Source organism: Rhinatrema bivittatum, chromosome 6, assembly GCF_901001135.1.
Source record: "Rhinatrema bivittatum chromosome 6, aRhiBiv1.1, whole genome shotgun sequence".
Taxonomy (NCBI): Eukaryota; Metazoa; Chordata; class Amphibia; order Gymnophiona; family Rhinatrematidae; genus Rhinatrema; species Rhinatrema bivittatum.
This window is the reverse complement of record NC_042620.1, coordinates 333,013,591-333,029,047: the sequence shown is the minus strand read 5'-3', so window position 1 is coordinate 333,029,047 and position 15,457 is coordinate 333,013,591. Positions and strand designations below refer to the sequence as shown.

At 49.1% G+C, this 15,457-nt stretch overlaps 1 protein-coding gene across 10 annotated transcripts in view; it reads left to right on the top strand.

Moving 5' to 3' along the window:
* Window positions 1–15,457, top strand: part of MTMR1 (myotubularin related protein 1) — a 128,924-nt gene that overhangs the window by 71,852 nt on the left and 41,615 nt on the right. For all 10 annotated transcript variants that reach the window (XM_029607731.1, XM_029607728.1, XM_029607730.1 and 7 more), the window contains one exon: window positions 6,815–7,021. In XM_029607731.1, the coding sequence (XP_029463591.1) occupies window positions 6,815–7,021 (207 nt within the window). The remainder of the gene's footprint in view (window positions 1–6,814; window positions 7,022–15,457) is intronic.

The following is a 15,457-nucleotide window of genomic DNA, read 5'->3' as shown; positions in this document are numbered from 1 at the left end:
CACACATAACTCCAATTAGACCCCACGAACAGTCTCGGTCTCTCTCACCTCCCTGACCAGTCTCTCTCTCAATCACACTCATGGTCTCTTATATACAAGCTCTCAATCACACACAAATGCTCTCACACCCACACCAGCTCTCACCCAGGCTTCCATTCACACCCACACACACCAGCTCTCACCCAAGCACCCATTCACACCCACACACACCACCTCTCACCCAAGCACCCATTCACACCCACACACACCAGCTCTCACCCAGGCTCTCATTCACACACAGACACACCAGCTCTCACCCAGGCACCCATTCACACCAGTTCTCACCCAGGCTTCCATTCACACCAGCTCTCAACCAGGCACCCATTCACACACAGACACACCAGCTCTCACCCAGGCACTCATTCACACACAGACACACCAGCTCTCACCCAGGCACCCATTCACACCAGTTCTCACCCAGGCTTCCATTCACACCAGCTCTCACCCAGGCACCCATTCACACACAGACACACCAGCTCTCACTCAGGCACCCATTCACACACAGACACACCAGCTCTCACTCAGGCACCCATTCACACACAGACACACCAGCTCTCACTCAGGCACCCATTCACACACAGAGACACCAGCTCTCACCCAGGCACCCATTCACACACAGACACACCAGCTCTCACCCAGGCACTCATTCACACACAGACACACCAGCTCTCACCCAGGCACCCATTCACACCAGTTCTCACCCAGGCTTCCATTCACACCAGCTCTTAACCAGGCACCCATTCACACACAGACACACCAGCTCTCACTCAGGCACCCATTCACACACAGAGACACCAGCTCTCACCCAGGCACCCATTCACACACAGACACACCAGTTCTCACCCAGGCTCCCATTCACACCAGTTCTCACCCAGGCTCCCATTCACACCAGTTCTCAACCAGGCACTCATTCATACACAGACACACCAGCTCTCACCCAGGCACCCATTCACACACAGACACATCAGTTCTCAACCAGGCACCCATTCACACACAGACACATCAGTTCTCAACCAGGCACCCATTCACACACAGACACACCAGCTCTCACCCAGGCACCCATTCACACCCACACACACCACCTCTCACCCAGGCACCCATTCACACCCACTCACACCAGCTTTCAGCCAGGCACCCATTCACACACAGACGCACCGGCTCTCACCCAGGCACCCATTCACGCACACAGTCGCACCCGCTCTCACCCAGGCACTCATTCACACACACAGACGCACCCGCTCTCACCCAGGCACTCATTCACACACACAGACGCACCCGCTCTCACCCAGGCACTCATTCACACACACAGACGCACCCGCTCTCACCCAGGCACTCATTCACACACACAGACGCACCCGCTCTCACCCAGGCACTCATTCACACACAGAGACGCACCCGCTCTCACCCAGGCACTCATCCACACACACAGACGCACCCGCTCTCACCCAGGCACTCATCCACGCACAGACGCACCCGCTCTCACCAAAAACTTCTTCTTCCTTCGCTGCAGGGATGGGCTCCAGTTCCGCCGCGGCTTTACTCCGGCGGGCCTTCTTTTTTCGCCACCGCGGGAATGGGCTCCCGTGGTGGCCTCGGTCGGGTTTCCTCTTCGCCGCCACAGGCTGTGGCGGCCTTGCTTTGTCGGGGTCAGGTCTCCTCTTCGCCGCCATGGGAATGGGCTCCCATGGCGGCTTTGCTTCGTCGGGGGTTGGGTTTCCTCTTCATTGCGCGATCTTGCTTCGTCAGAGTTCAAAATTCCTCCCTGCCTGCCTCACCGGCCAATCAAAGGCTTCCTCCCTTCTTCCTACTCCCACTGGTAGGGAGGAGGCTTCCGATTGGCCTGTGCGGGGGCAGGCAGAATGAAGGAGGCTTCCCATTGTGTAATGGGGGTAGGAAGAACGAAGGCTTCCAATTGGCCCGCGTGTGCTGGAAAAAGGCAAAAGGAAAGTAGAACGGGGTAGTGGGACACCGGGAGACGCGACACACCTGGCGGTGTTTGGCGACACACTAGTGTCGCGACACACCGGTTGAGAAGCGCTGCACTAGAAGATCTTACAACTTAAAGTAGAAAAGGTTTTCAGCTTGGTGTGAGGGACATAGTCTGGATCCCCCTTCGTGCTCCCTGCCCTCACTCGGACCACCTGTTGTCCCTCTCTGAGTCTGGTTTGCAGGCCACTTCAGTGAGAGTTTACCTCAGTGCCATTGGGGCATACCATCGGGGTGCGGATGGAACTGCAATTTCTTCCCATCCGCTCATGGGTCAATTCATACAGGGCTTATTACAGCTGGTCTCCTACTCGCCCCCCAGTGATTTCCTGAGATCTCAACAGTTGCTCAGCAGTGCATGGTTTGGAGAGAGGTATCATCAAAGGATACTAATGATACATTAGAATTAGGGCATCCCGAGAATGAGATTCCAATAATAGGAAAAGTAGTCCAAGTGCCTGTAACTAAAAACTCACCTGAGCTAAAAAAAAAAAAAAAAAAAAAAAGGGCAGAATGAAAATACAAACAAAAAATCTTACTTTGAAATATTTGTATGCTAATGCCAGAAGTCTAAGAAGTAAGATGGGAGAATTAGAATGTATAGCAGTGAATGATGACATACACTTAATTGGCATCTCAGAGACATGGTGGAAGGAGGACAACCAATGGGACAGTGCTATACCAGGGTACAAATTATATTGCAATGACAGAGAGAAGCACCTGGAAGGCGATGTGGCGCTTTATGTCCGGGTGGCATAGAGTCCAACAGGATAAACATCTTGCATGAGACTAAATGCACAATCGAATCTTTATGGGTAGAAATCCCTTGTGTGTCAGGGAAGACTATAGTGAATAGTATATTACTGTCCACTTGGTCAAGATGGTGAGACGGACAGTGAAATGCTAAGAGAAATTAAGGAAGCTAACCAAATTGGTAGTGCGGTAATAATGGGAGACTTCAATTACCCCAATATTGACTGGGTAAGTGTATCATTGGGACATGCTAGAGAGATAAAGTTCCTGGAAGGAATAAATGACAGTTTTATGTAGCAATTGGTTCAGGAACCGACGAGAGAGGGAAGCAATTTTAGATCTAATTCTCAGTGGAGCACAGGATTTGGTGAGAGAGGTAACGGTGGTGGGGCCGCTTGGCAATAGAGATCATAATATGATCTAATTTGAATTAATGACTGGAAGGGGGACAGTAAGCAAATCCACGGCTCTCGTGCTAAACTTTCAAAAGGGAAACTTTGATAAAATGAGAGAAATAGAAAAAAACTGAAAGGAGCAGCTACAAAGATGAAAAGTGTGCAAGAGGCGTGGTCATTGTTAAAAAATACCATTCTAGAAGCACAGTCTAGATGTATTCCACACATTAAGAAAGATGGAAAGAAGGCACCTTGATCCTCCTTCTGCAAAGCGGGGACTGGTTATGCTCTCTCGCTCTCCAGGATACATACTTCCTGTGACCTGGGAAGATCTCGACATGGGTGTATCTCCAATTCGTGGTGAGGAAACAGCAATTCCAGAACAGAGTATTGCCGTTTTGGGCTAGTGTCAGACCTACGTATCTTCACCAGATGCCTGGCTGAGGTGGTGGTGCACCTCTGCAGGCTTGGGAGTGCATGTCTTCCCATATCTGGATGATTGGCTGGTCAAGAGCACATTTCAGGCAGAGGCCATTTGGTCCATGAGCTTGGCCATCCGGGTGTTGGAGTTACTAGGGTTCGTCATAAACTATCCAAAGTCCCATTTCAGTCCGCCTCAATTAGATTTTATAAAAGCCCTGCTAGACACGGCTCAGGCAAAAGCCTTCCTACCTCATTCACAGGCTGCCAGCCTGGCGGCCATTGTGGCAGAGATCCAGGGGAGTCAGCAGGTGTTGGTGCAGTACACGTTGCGGTTGTTGAGCCACATGGCCGCAACCATCCATGACACTTCCTTGGCATGTTTACACATGCGCAGAGCTCAGTGGACCCTGAGGTCGGTATGGCATCTGAGTCACCCTGTCTCTCCAGGACTCACTCTATCCTGGTGGCGCGTACTCTCTAATCTGGAACAGGGGATCTCTTTCCATAGTTCTACACAAATTGTCCTAACTACGGATGCATCCACCCTGGGCTGGGGAACTCATGTAGAGGGACTCCGCAACCAGGGCCTCTGGTCCGCTCAGGAAAGCTGTTGCCACATCAACTTCTTGGTGCTCCGGGCAATCAGATATATGCTATGGCCTTTCAGAGACTGGCTATCCTACAAAGTTGTCCTGATCCAAACAGACAACCAGGAAACAATATGGTATGTCAGCAAGCAGGAAGGTACGAGATCGTACCTCCTGTGTCAAGAAGCGGTTCAGATTTGTCAGGGCCCTGTCCCATGGGATGGTGCTCAGAGCAACATATCTGGCAGGTATGGAGAACGTGATGGCGACAGACTGAGTCGTACCTTCAGACCCCATGAATGGTCCCTGAACCAGGATGTGGCGAATTGGATTTTCCGCCTCTGGGGAGCCCAGACATAGATCTGTTCACATCCCCCTGGAACAGGAAGGTAACTCGGTTCTGCTCCCTGTAGGGGACAGATGGCAAACCAGCAAACGCGTATCCTTCAATTCCTTTGCCTGCGAAGAATCTCTTGAAGCTTTGCGAGGACAGAGGAATTATGATCCTCATAGCCCCTCATTGGCCGAGACAGGTCTTGTTTCCGCTCCTATGGGAGTTATCCATCCGGAAATCGATTAGTCTGGGGACTTTCCCAGATCTCATCACGCAGAATCGAGGGAGGTTGTGGCATCCCATCCTTCTGGCCCTGTTGCTCACAGCTTGGATATTGAGAGGTTAATTCTGCAACCACTCAGTCTTTCAGAGGATGTGTCTTGGGTCCTACTGGCTTCTAGGAAACCTTCCACTATAAAGTCCTACGGACTGAAGTGGAGGAGGTTTTCCGTGTAATGTGAGCAGAAGGCCCTTGATCCATTTTCCTGCCCCACACAAAAACTGCTTGATTACCTCCTATACCTATCAGAAGCTAGCTTAAAAAACAACTCTATTAGGGTCCATCTGAGTACAATTGGCACATATCACCATGGTGTAGATGATACGCCCATCTCTGTACAGCCTATAGTTGTACGTTTTATGCAGGGCCTGCTTCAGTTGAAGCCTCCCCTAAGGCCTCCCGCTGTGTCTTGGGACCTCAACATGGTGTTAGCTCAGCTGTTGAATGCTCCTTTTGAGCTGCTGCGCATCTGTGACCTGAAGTACCTGACCTGGTGGAAGGTCGTTTTTGATGGCAGTCACTTCAGCGCGCAGGGTCAGCAAGCTCCAAGCCTTAGTGACTTATCCACCTTATACTAAAATTTATCATGACAGGCTGGTCTTGCGCACACATCCTAACTTCCTGCCTAAGGTGGTGACAGACTTCCATGTTAACCAGTCTATCGTCCTGCCGGCTTTTTCCCAGGCCCCATTTGCAGCAAGGAGAACAAGCACTGCACAGTTTGGACAGCAAATGAGCATTAGCCTTCTATCTGGAGCGGACAGAAGCTCATAGACAGTGCACCCAACTTTTATTTCTTTTGATAGCAATAAGTTGGGAGTTGCGTTGCCAGACATTTGCCAATTGGCTAGCAGATTACATCTTCTGTTAGTCCCAGGCGGGACTGCATCTTGAGGGTCATGTCAAGGCTCATTCTGTGAGAGCCATGGCAACGTTAATGGCCCACTTGCGAGCAGTTCCCATGGAGGAGATCTGCAAGGCTGCGACTTGGCGTTCTCTCCACATCTTCACATCTCACTATTGACGTGACAGTAGGTTTGGCCAGTCTGTCCTTTGGAATCTGTTTGAGGTGTAGAACTCAACTCTCCCACCTAAGGCCCATTTGGGTTCAGGCTATCTCCCCCTCTCTTACAACAGCACTGTTGTTGTGCCCATTGGCACCTAGTTGGTGTATGTTGGTCTCCTTTTGTTTTGGGGAGCAGCCTGTAGCTAGAAATTCACCTATGTGTGAGGACTACCATCCTGTTTGTTCTTGGAGAAAGGAGAGTTGCTTACCTGTAACAGGTGTTCTCCAAAAACAGCAGGATGTTAGTCCTTCCGAAACTTGCCCATCACCCCGCTGAGTTGGGTTTCTCCTACTTTTTATTTTTAATCGTAATTCTATGTTACGAGACTGAAGAAGGACCCCGATTGGATGCGTAGTATAGGGCATGCTGGGCATGCTCAGTATGCCAAGTCAAAGTTCTGGAAACTTTGACAGAAGTTTTCCAGGCTCTATCTGATGATGTCACCCATGTGTGAGGACTAACATCCTGCCATCCTTGGAGAACACCTGTTACTGGTAAACAACTCTGCTTTACTTTGTGTACATGTAATTCTACAGTAGCATTAGTACAAGATGTTTTAGTATTTTTTAGCTTTGGAAAAATCATCATTGATGCAGAAATGAAGGTCATGTGACATGAGCCACTATTCAGATGTTTTCTTTCTCTGCTTGCTGGCAAGGATGATGATAACTTTAAAATCCAGAATTTTATAGCAGATTACCAAGAAGTCACATCCTTTTTTACTTAGACATTGTTTCAACATGGAAAGTACGGAGAACACATTCTAGTGTACAGTCCTGAGTTGTGCATTATTAATTATTGAAATGATCAGAGAAAGTACAGTATCTGCACTCTTACCTCATTTTTTTCAACAGGTTTATACAAAATGCTCTGTGTCAAAATTCCACTAATATAAAAAAAAAAATTACAATAGGCACTTTGAATTACTGCAAAATTTTCTTTTGTTGTAGATGCTTCTTGCTGGAGCAGTGAGAATTGCAGATAAAATTGAGTCCAGCAAAACATCTGTAGTAGTCCACTGCAGCGACGGCTGGGATCGTACAGCACAGCTCACATCTCTGGCCATGCTTATGCTAGATAGTTACTATCGAACTATCAATGGTTTTGGCAATCTTATAGAGAAGGAATGGATAAGTTTTGGACACCGGTTTGCTTTGGTAAGCATGGGGGAATTAATTTGTTGTTCTGATTACTATTTTGTTAGAGTAGCTTACATGAAGAGGATATTTGTACCCCATGAGAATTTAGTTCTGTGTGGAACTTCTTGTTTATACTATCACCTTTTTCATTGTTTCTTTTAAAGGTAATAACAGAAAACTCATGTTTGCCTGTATCATAGAAATGATTACGATGTGGTTTTAAAGCCAATGTGACTGATTCATATAGGTGTGAGCAGCCAGTTCTGAGACACGAGTTGAAATTGTCATCTCATTGACACTTAAGCCTTGAGCAATTGTTTTTCTCCTAACCTCCGATAACTCACTCCTAACTCGCTAATAATAATTTACATTATTCCTTTTTCCCTTTTGCCAGTGGAGACACTCACCAGAATTTATAGTTGGACTAACTACATACAGTGCTGAGAAAAAGATTGGAACCCAAAATGTAGTGAGAATTACAAGTTCTTACCATGATACCCTGTTTAAATAAACTTGTCTTTCCTTATGCGATTAAAAAGAAGCAAATAATTCTCTAGAAACAAAGGAACAATTCAGACTAATTCAAAATCAATCTGTGTGAAATAGTAAGTGAACCTCTAATTCCTTAGCACAATTAATTGGTTAATTAGAATTGGGTGCTTAAGTAATGGGCAACAGGTAAACCACCCTGCAGAGTAAATCTGAATGACTGAGTTGTCAAAAAGATTTTGTTTGGTCTTCACCATAAACATTAGTTGGAATTTATGCCACAATCCAAAGAAATTTCAGAGGTCTTACAATAATGCTCATCGATATGGATAGGGTTACAAGACCATTTCTAAACATTTGGGGCTCCATCCAACCACTGTCACACAGATGGTCCACAAAGGAAAAAGTGGAAAACTACAGTGATACCACCTAGGAGTGATCATCTCCAGAACAATCTGGAAAATTATCCATGAGGCCACGAAGAACCCCAGACTACCATCTAAATATATGTAGAGGTCTCTCTCCGCAGTTGATATGGGGGTTCATGCTTTAATCAGGAAAAAACTGAATGAGAATGGTGTTTATGGGAGGATAGTTGGGAAGAAACAACTGCTTTCTAAAAATAACTTTGCTGCTGGCCTCAGGTTTGCCAAAGAGCATCTGGAGGACCTTCAAAACTTCTGGAATAATGTTCTCTGGACAGATAAGTCAAAACTTAAACTTTTCAGTCACTGTCACAGAGCACAAGCAGTCTGTAACTCTCTGGAGTACAGAATCACTGTCTGGACTTGTTGCAACCGTTGCTGCCCGACGGTTTCACCCCGCCTACATTTCTTTTTCTGCAGCGATTCCTGCTCCCTGTGGACGTCTGGCTGCCGCGGCGTCTGTCCGCCGTCCTCTCCGGTGTCCCCAGACCGGCTTGGGCGCTGCCTCCCGCCATGCTCCTCAGGTACCTTAGGGCGCGCCGTGCGGCCCTCATTCTTATTTCCTCTATGGCGCGAACCTCAGGGGCATCCACCTGTGACGTCACGCTGCCAGGATATTTAAGGCTGTTTATTGCTAGCCTTTAGTTAGCAAGGGAATTCCTGCGGATGGGATTTGCTCTCCGTACCCATCTACTCTGCCTCCAACTTCTTTTTCCTAGCGTGTAGCAGATGGACTCAGGACCAATGGATATAGTGTACTCCTGATAGCAGTTGGAGACTGATCAGATTTCAATCTGACGTCAGCCCTAGTACATATACCCCTGCAGGAAGTGCAGCTCTTCAGTATTTTCCATCTCCATAGCAGTTAGGGACTACCGGCACGCTCTCACAGCGTTAGAGTAAATTTAACGGAGAAAACCCGAAACAAGAAGAAATCTTACCTCTACAGACGAGCCCCGCTCTCCTGCGGTGACACCCTCGGGTCCCTCCCCCAGTTGAGAATTCCCGAGATGATTTCTGTGATCCCTCGGAGGTGAGCCTTGGTCCGGCAGCCAACCCTTGGCAGGGTCCTAGCCCCCAATTTAGGGCGCGGCTGAGAGGCAGCGGGTGCAACCTCGAGTGCGGCAGTGAAGGTATTTCCCCTCTCCTTCCGCAGCCGGAGACTGCCCGGAACGAAACCGGGAAGCGCCGAGACAAGGTAAGGTAGAAATCTTCTTTTAAAGACTCCGGTCTCCGAAGCTCGAGGAGTCGCACAAGTCGCCGGCCGGGACAAGTGCCACCGGGTTGATCCGCCCTAGCAAGGCTAGGCCCCGGTTAGATCCAAGGGTCCTCCCACATGGAGACCCTCCGAGGTGGTCGCCATCTTGTCCACATGGTCGCCGTCGCCTTTTGGCCCTGTTCGCCGCCCTGTCCGCGGTCTCTATCCGTGCGCACAAAGGGCGAGCCGGGCGCACTAATTACTTGTGCGCACAACATCGCACGCTCAAGTACTGTGCGCACAAGTTACGTGCATAACACGTGCCTACTGTGCCAGACGCATATCTACGACTTGTGCGCACACCAGTGTGCACATCCTAAGCGCACACCCATCCACGCGAGCATAGTCGACGCACCGGAGCGCATAACAGATTTTACCCGCCTACATCCATGGCACCACCGGAAAAGGAGCTCAGGGCCTCTGCCCAGCATGCCACATCAGTCACACAACACGAAGAGGCCAACGCCCTGTGTATCCAGTGTGAGGAGGCCCTGGGGGTGCCAGCCCCATCCGGGACTGAGTGCTAGCTCCTCAATAAGTACCCCGGACCTAGCAAATTCCAGCGGGACCCCCCCTCAAACGGGGCCCCCCAGGGATACCGCTCCTCCTAGCTTGGACCCAGCAGAAGAGTCGGGATGGAACATCAATCATTTAGAAGCTCGGGCAGTCAGACTAGCCTGCCTACGGTTTGGTCACAGACTCCGAGGCAAAGCGGTCAGAGTAGTCGGACAACGCCACAACAGTGGCCTACATCAACCGTCAGGGAGGAACCAGAAGCCAACAGGTGTCTCTGGAAATAGACCCCCTAATGTCGTGGGCGGAAGTGAATATTCAGATCTCGGCCGTCCTCATCGCCGGGAAAGACAACATCACGGCGGGTTACCTCAGCAGAGAAAGTCTAGACCCAGGAGAATGGAAGCACGTCCCTAGCGCCTCCTTTTAGCCCGGAGCGGCGGCTGTCAGCGGATTTGACAGCTGATGCTCAATTTTGCTGGCGTCTGTTCTCGAGCCTGCGACAGCCACGGGCTCGGAAACCGGACACCGTCAAAATTGAGCATCTGGTTTTCGGCCCAACAGCCGCAGGCCCATTTAAATTTTTTTTTTTTTTTTTTTTTTTTTACTTTTCTACCCTTCTGGACCTCCGACTTAATATTGCCATGATATTAAGTCGGAGGGTGCACAGAAAAGCAGTTTTTACTGCTTTTCTTCGAAACTTTCCCAGTGCCGGCAGAAACTAGTGCCTACCTTTGGGTAGGCGCTAATTTCTTAAAGTAAAATTTGCGGCTTGGCTGCACATTTTACTTTCTGTATCGCGCGGGCATAACTAATAGGGCCATCAACATGCATTTGCATGTTGTGGGTGCTATTAGGTGCCGTGGTTGGACGTGCGTTTTCCGCCCCTTACTGAATAAGGGGTAAGGGAAAACTCGCGTCCAAGGGCAGGTTAAGAGTGCGCTCCGTCAGAGCACACTGTACTGTATCGGCCTCTTAGGGAGGTATTGCATGCCGCTATATTACACAGACTTGATGGCTGGGATGGAGGTTGCGCTATACCAGGGCTTAGAGAGGCTCCAGAAGTATCAGAAGCTCCCCGATTTGTAGACTCCACAAAACTTGATATTAATCACTCTTCATGAAGATCCATAGAGCCTAGAACCGGGATATTCACAGGAGATGAAGACCAAAGCTTGCCCTTTCTTTTCTTCCCCATCCAACACAAAATGATTTACAAAACCTGTCAGAAGGGGCACGCCCCTTTGGTGCATGGCTTTGGCTGCATGCCGACAGCTGTACATCAAGGGGCAGCTCTAATATAGCCAACAGTTCAGGCGCCGCTTGATGACATCAGTGGCACAGTGAGGGTAGGGCTTCAATTGCGGTGATCTCAGGTGGTAATGGACTCCTCTCCTCTATCACAGCCCAAATGGCAGCATTCCCCGCAAGTATCCCCCAAGTTATTTATTTAATGGGATTATCTTTCTCTCTTATTATGATCTAATCATGTTGGAGTATAAATTGTGCTAAATTATAGACCATCCTAAGAGGTTCACAAACCTTTTCTCGGTACTGTAAAAGGCTACATATGTTTCTTTAATTTTCCCAGATAAGCAGGATGGTAGTCCTCTCATGTGGGTGACGTCACTGGACGGAGCCCTGTCACAGAAAACCTTTCTGTCAAAGTTTCTAGAATTTTTGACTGGCACGCCGAGCATGCCCAGCATGCCATAATCCCTGTAGCCACAGGGGTCTCCCTTCAGTCTTTTTTTTTTTTTTTTTTCCGCGCTGCAGTATGCCTCGTGGTTAGGAGCTCTGTGAGAATTCTCTCTCTATTTTTCCTCACGGAAAAACCTGAAGTTTACTTTACAAAAAGGTTCCTTCATAGGGGTCTCCCATCACGTCATCATTTTTTCATCGCTCGGTGAGTAAATTCCACAGTCTTCAGTCGGTTCCTGCTCCCCCTTCCTTGGTGTTCGCAGATCATCGACCCACTTTTGTGGCCCCTTTTTTTCCATCATGGCGATGGGTTTTCGAAAATGTCTAGAGTGTCCGCGTACCATGTCAATTACCGGCCCGCATGATGTCTGTGTGCTGTGCCTTGGCTCATCACATGACATTCGTCGATGCCCAAGCTGTGCTCAAATGACACTGAAAGGCGGGCAGGCTCACCAGGACAAGATGGAGTCTCTTTTCAAAATCAAGATAACTCCATCGATGTCCACCCAGTCATCACCGGCAGGAACATCAAAAAAATCCATCGACAAACCTCGCTGGGAGCACCAAGGCAGCAGTGACCATCCGTCACACACAACATCTAAGGCATCGGCATAGTCTTTCTCTGTGCTGGAGAAAGACCGGACCAAGCATCAAGGGAATCACTGGCACCGATGCGATTCCACTCGCAGTGCTGGCACCAACACAGCTTCGGCATCAATGGCTATCGAGCCGACTGCGAAGAGGACACGGGTAGAGGAGCCTCCAACCTCCTCTCCACCCAAGATACCGAGGCGATCCCCATCGATATCGGTGCCGGGTACTGAGCCCCCACAAATGCCTGTGGAGGTGCCAGTAGCGCCTAGCCTGCCTCCCCTTGCAGCTGTGTTACCCATACCAGCCTCCAGGGAGGAGTTGGACATGCTTGTCTGACAGGTGATCCTTGATGCCCTCCAGAACCTACAGCCGCCATCGATGCTGGCCCCCATACCAGCACAGACACTGGAGCCATCGATATTTACACCACTACGCGACTGCCTGGACACACTGATGGTGCCCTTCTGACCCAGCCTGGGTGTCGATGCCAAAACAACCTATTGAGTCACCGAAACCCCCGATACCCATTCCGGGGTCCTCGGAAGACAAAGGTACGGACTCCAGTCCTTTTCCAGCACCTCTTCCACTGATGCCGCAACCAGTTCCTGGTCTGTCGGGGCTCTCAGGACTGAGACGCCCTTGATGCCATCGATGCCGCCAAAACCATCATTGGTGCCACCGCATTTTCCATCGAGGGATCCATCAATGACAACACGTCCTGCAGTACCAGCTCTTTTCCTCCCTCGGGATCTCAGCCAGAGACCCCATATGACCCATGGGAGGATGTTGACACCGACACTTCTGTGGAGGACATACTATCAGAACCATCTCCTCCGGAGGAAAGGAGACGTCTCCCCCAGAAGACTTCTCCTTTGCTAATTTTATAAAGGAAATGTCAGAGACAATCCCTTTTGACCTGGTCATAGAGGAAGACACACATCATAAAACATTGGAAGTCCTCCAATTTGTTGATGCTCCCAAAGAAATTATGGCTATTCCTGTCCACGAGGTTCTCTTGGATCTCCAACATCGTCTATGGGAGCACACTTGCACTGTCTCACCAGTAAATAGGAAGATAGATGCAACGTATCTAGTCCAGCATAATCCAGGATTCCAAAAGCCACAACTACCCCACCAATCAGTGGTAGTTGAATCCTCACAGAAAAAGGCCAGGAGACTGCGCCCTCACTCTTCATCTCCCCCTGGAAAAGACCAAAAATTCCTGGATATTTTGGGTCGAAAAATCTTTCAGGGTTCTATGCTAATGTCACACATTGCTGCATATCAATTTTACATGCAATATCAGGGGAATCTCTGGAAGCAAGTTCAGGGAATACTTGACTCTCTTCCCCAGCAACAACAAGATAACCTCAACGCCATACTACACAAAGGCTGGAAAGCATGAAGTAAGGGCTGCTTACGATTCCTTCGAGACTGCTTCTCGCTTATCAGCGACAGGAATCAGCGCCAGAAGGTGGGCCAGGCTTTAAGGCATCATACTTGCGAAATGAAGTCCAAGACAAGCTTGCTGATCTGCTGTGTACCAGAGAAAATCTATTCGGCGACAAAATACAGGATGCAGTGGCTCAACTGAAAGACCATCACGGGACCCTGCGTCAACTGTCCACAGTTACTACGGACAGTTTGCAAGGAGGACCATGAGAAGGGACCCCAAAAGACCGTTTTATCGCTCACTCAGGTACTACCCACCTACATCTTGCGTGAGATAAACCAAACCACCTCAGAGAGGACATCCACGACAGCCCAAGCCATCCAGGCCTCAGCCAAGCCTCTGGATTATGAAATCTATCCAGAGAACAGCAGCCACTCCACAAATCCAAAACCAGACTTGCCAGTAGGAGGTTGGATTCACCACTTCATAACCAACTGGCTCAGCATTACCACAGAGGATACCATCTAAACTTCCTCATGGTACCCCCAGATTCATCACCCAATCCACTGTGGATGCAAAAAGATCTCACAACCCTTCTAGAGTCAGAACTGTCCACCCTTCTGAGCGCCAGGGCTGTGGAAGCCGTTCCCCTGGCACAGCAGGGCAGAGGGTTCTACTCCCACTATTTTCTTATTCCAAAGAAATCAGGTAGCCTCCGCCCCATCCTAGGCCTCTGCAATTTCAACAAATTTCTGCAGAAAGAAAAATTCAGAATGGTGTCCCTGGGCACCATGCTTCCCCTTCTGCAAAAGGAAGATTGGCTCTGTTCTCTGGATCTTCAAGACACTTATGCTCACATTACAATATCCCCACAGCACCGCAAGTACCTGCGCTTTATAGTGGGACATCAACATTTTCAGTACCGGGTTCTGCCTTTCGGACTTGCCTCGGCACCCCGTGTATTTACAAAGTGCCTAGCAATGGTCGTGGCTCATCTATGCAAGAGCAGCATACACGTGTTTCCTTACCTAGACGACTGGCTTATCAAGAGCCAAACCAGGCAAGGAGCTCTCAACACTCTCAAGATCACTATCAATCTACTACACTCGGGATTTCTCATCAACCAAAAATCCCACCTGACTCCATCTCACCTCCTTACTTTCATCGGAGCAGATTTGGACACCACAGTCGCAAAGGCCTTCCTGCCCAACGACCGCGCAGACACACTTTCCAAGCTAGCTTCGTCTCTGTGCACAAAAGAAACAGCCGCAGCCCATCAATTCCTAATGTTGCTGGGCCACATGGCTTCCACGGTCCACGTCACTCCTGTGGCCAGACTGGCCATGAGAATAACTCAATGGACTTTGAAATCTCAATGGCTCCAAGCCACTCAACCTCTTTCATCCCAGATTAATTAACCCACCAGCTATGTCTATCGCTTCTCTGATAGACAAAGAGAGCCAACTTGCTGACAGATCTACCCTTCCAGCAACCAATTCCACAAGTGACCTTAACCACAGACGCATCCAACTTGGGTTGGGGAGCTCATGTGAACAATCTTCAAACTCAAGGTACTTGGACACAGCTCAAAGAAACATTTCAGATCAATTTCCTAGAGCTTCGGGCTATACGTTATGCTCTATATGCGTTCAAGAACTGCCTTTCACACAAGACTGTTCTCATACAAACAGACAACACAGTTGCAATGTAGTACTTGAACAAGCAGGGAGGCACAGGCTCTTATCTCCTCTGCCAAGAAACTGCGCAGATCTGGGCCTGGGCCCTTGCACACTCCATGCATTTATGGGCCACTTATCTAGCAGGCATACAGAACGTACTAGCAGATCGCCTCAGTCGACAGTTCCATCCTCACGAATGGTCTCTGGATCCTGTGGTAATGAAGAAAATCTTCCAGCATTGGGGTCAACCAACATTTGACCTCTTTGCATCTGAACTGAATCACAAAGTGGACAAATTCTGCTCCCTGCACAGGCAACAACACAAGTTAGCCATGGACACCTTTGCTTGCCCCTGTAACACAGGCCTGCTATACACGTATCCCCTGATACCGCTAATAGCCA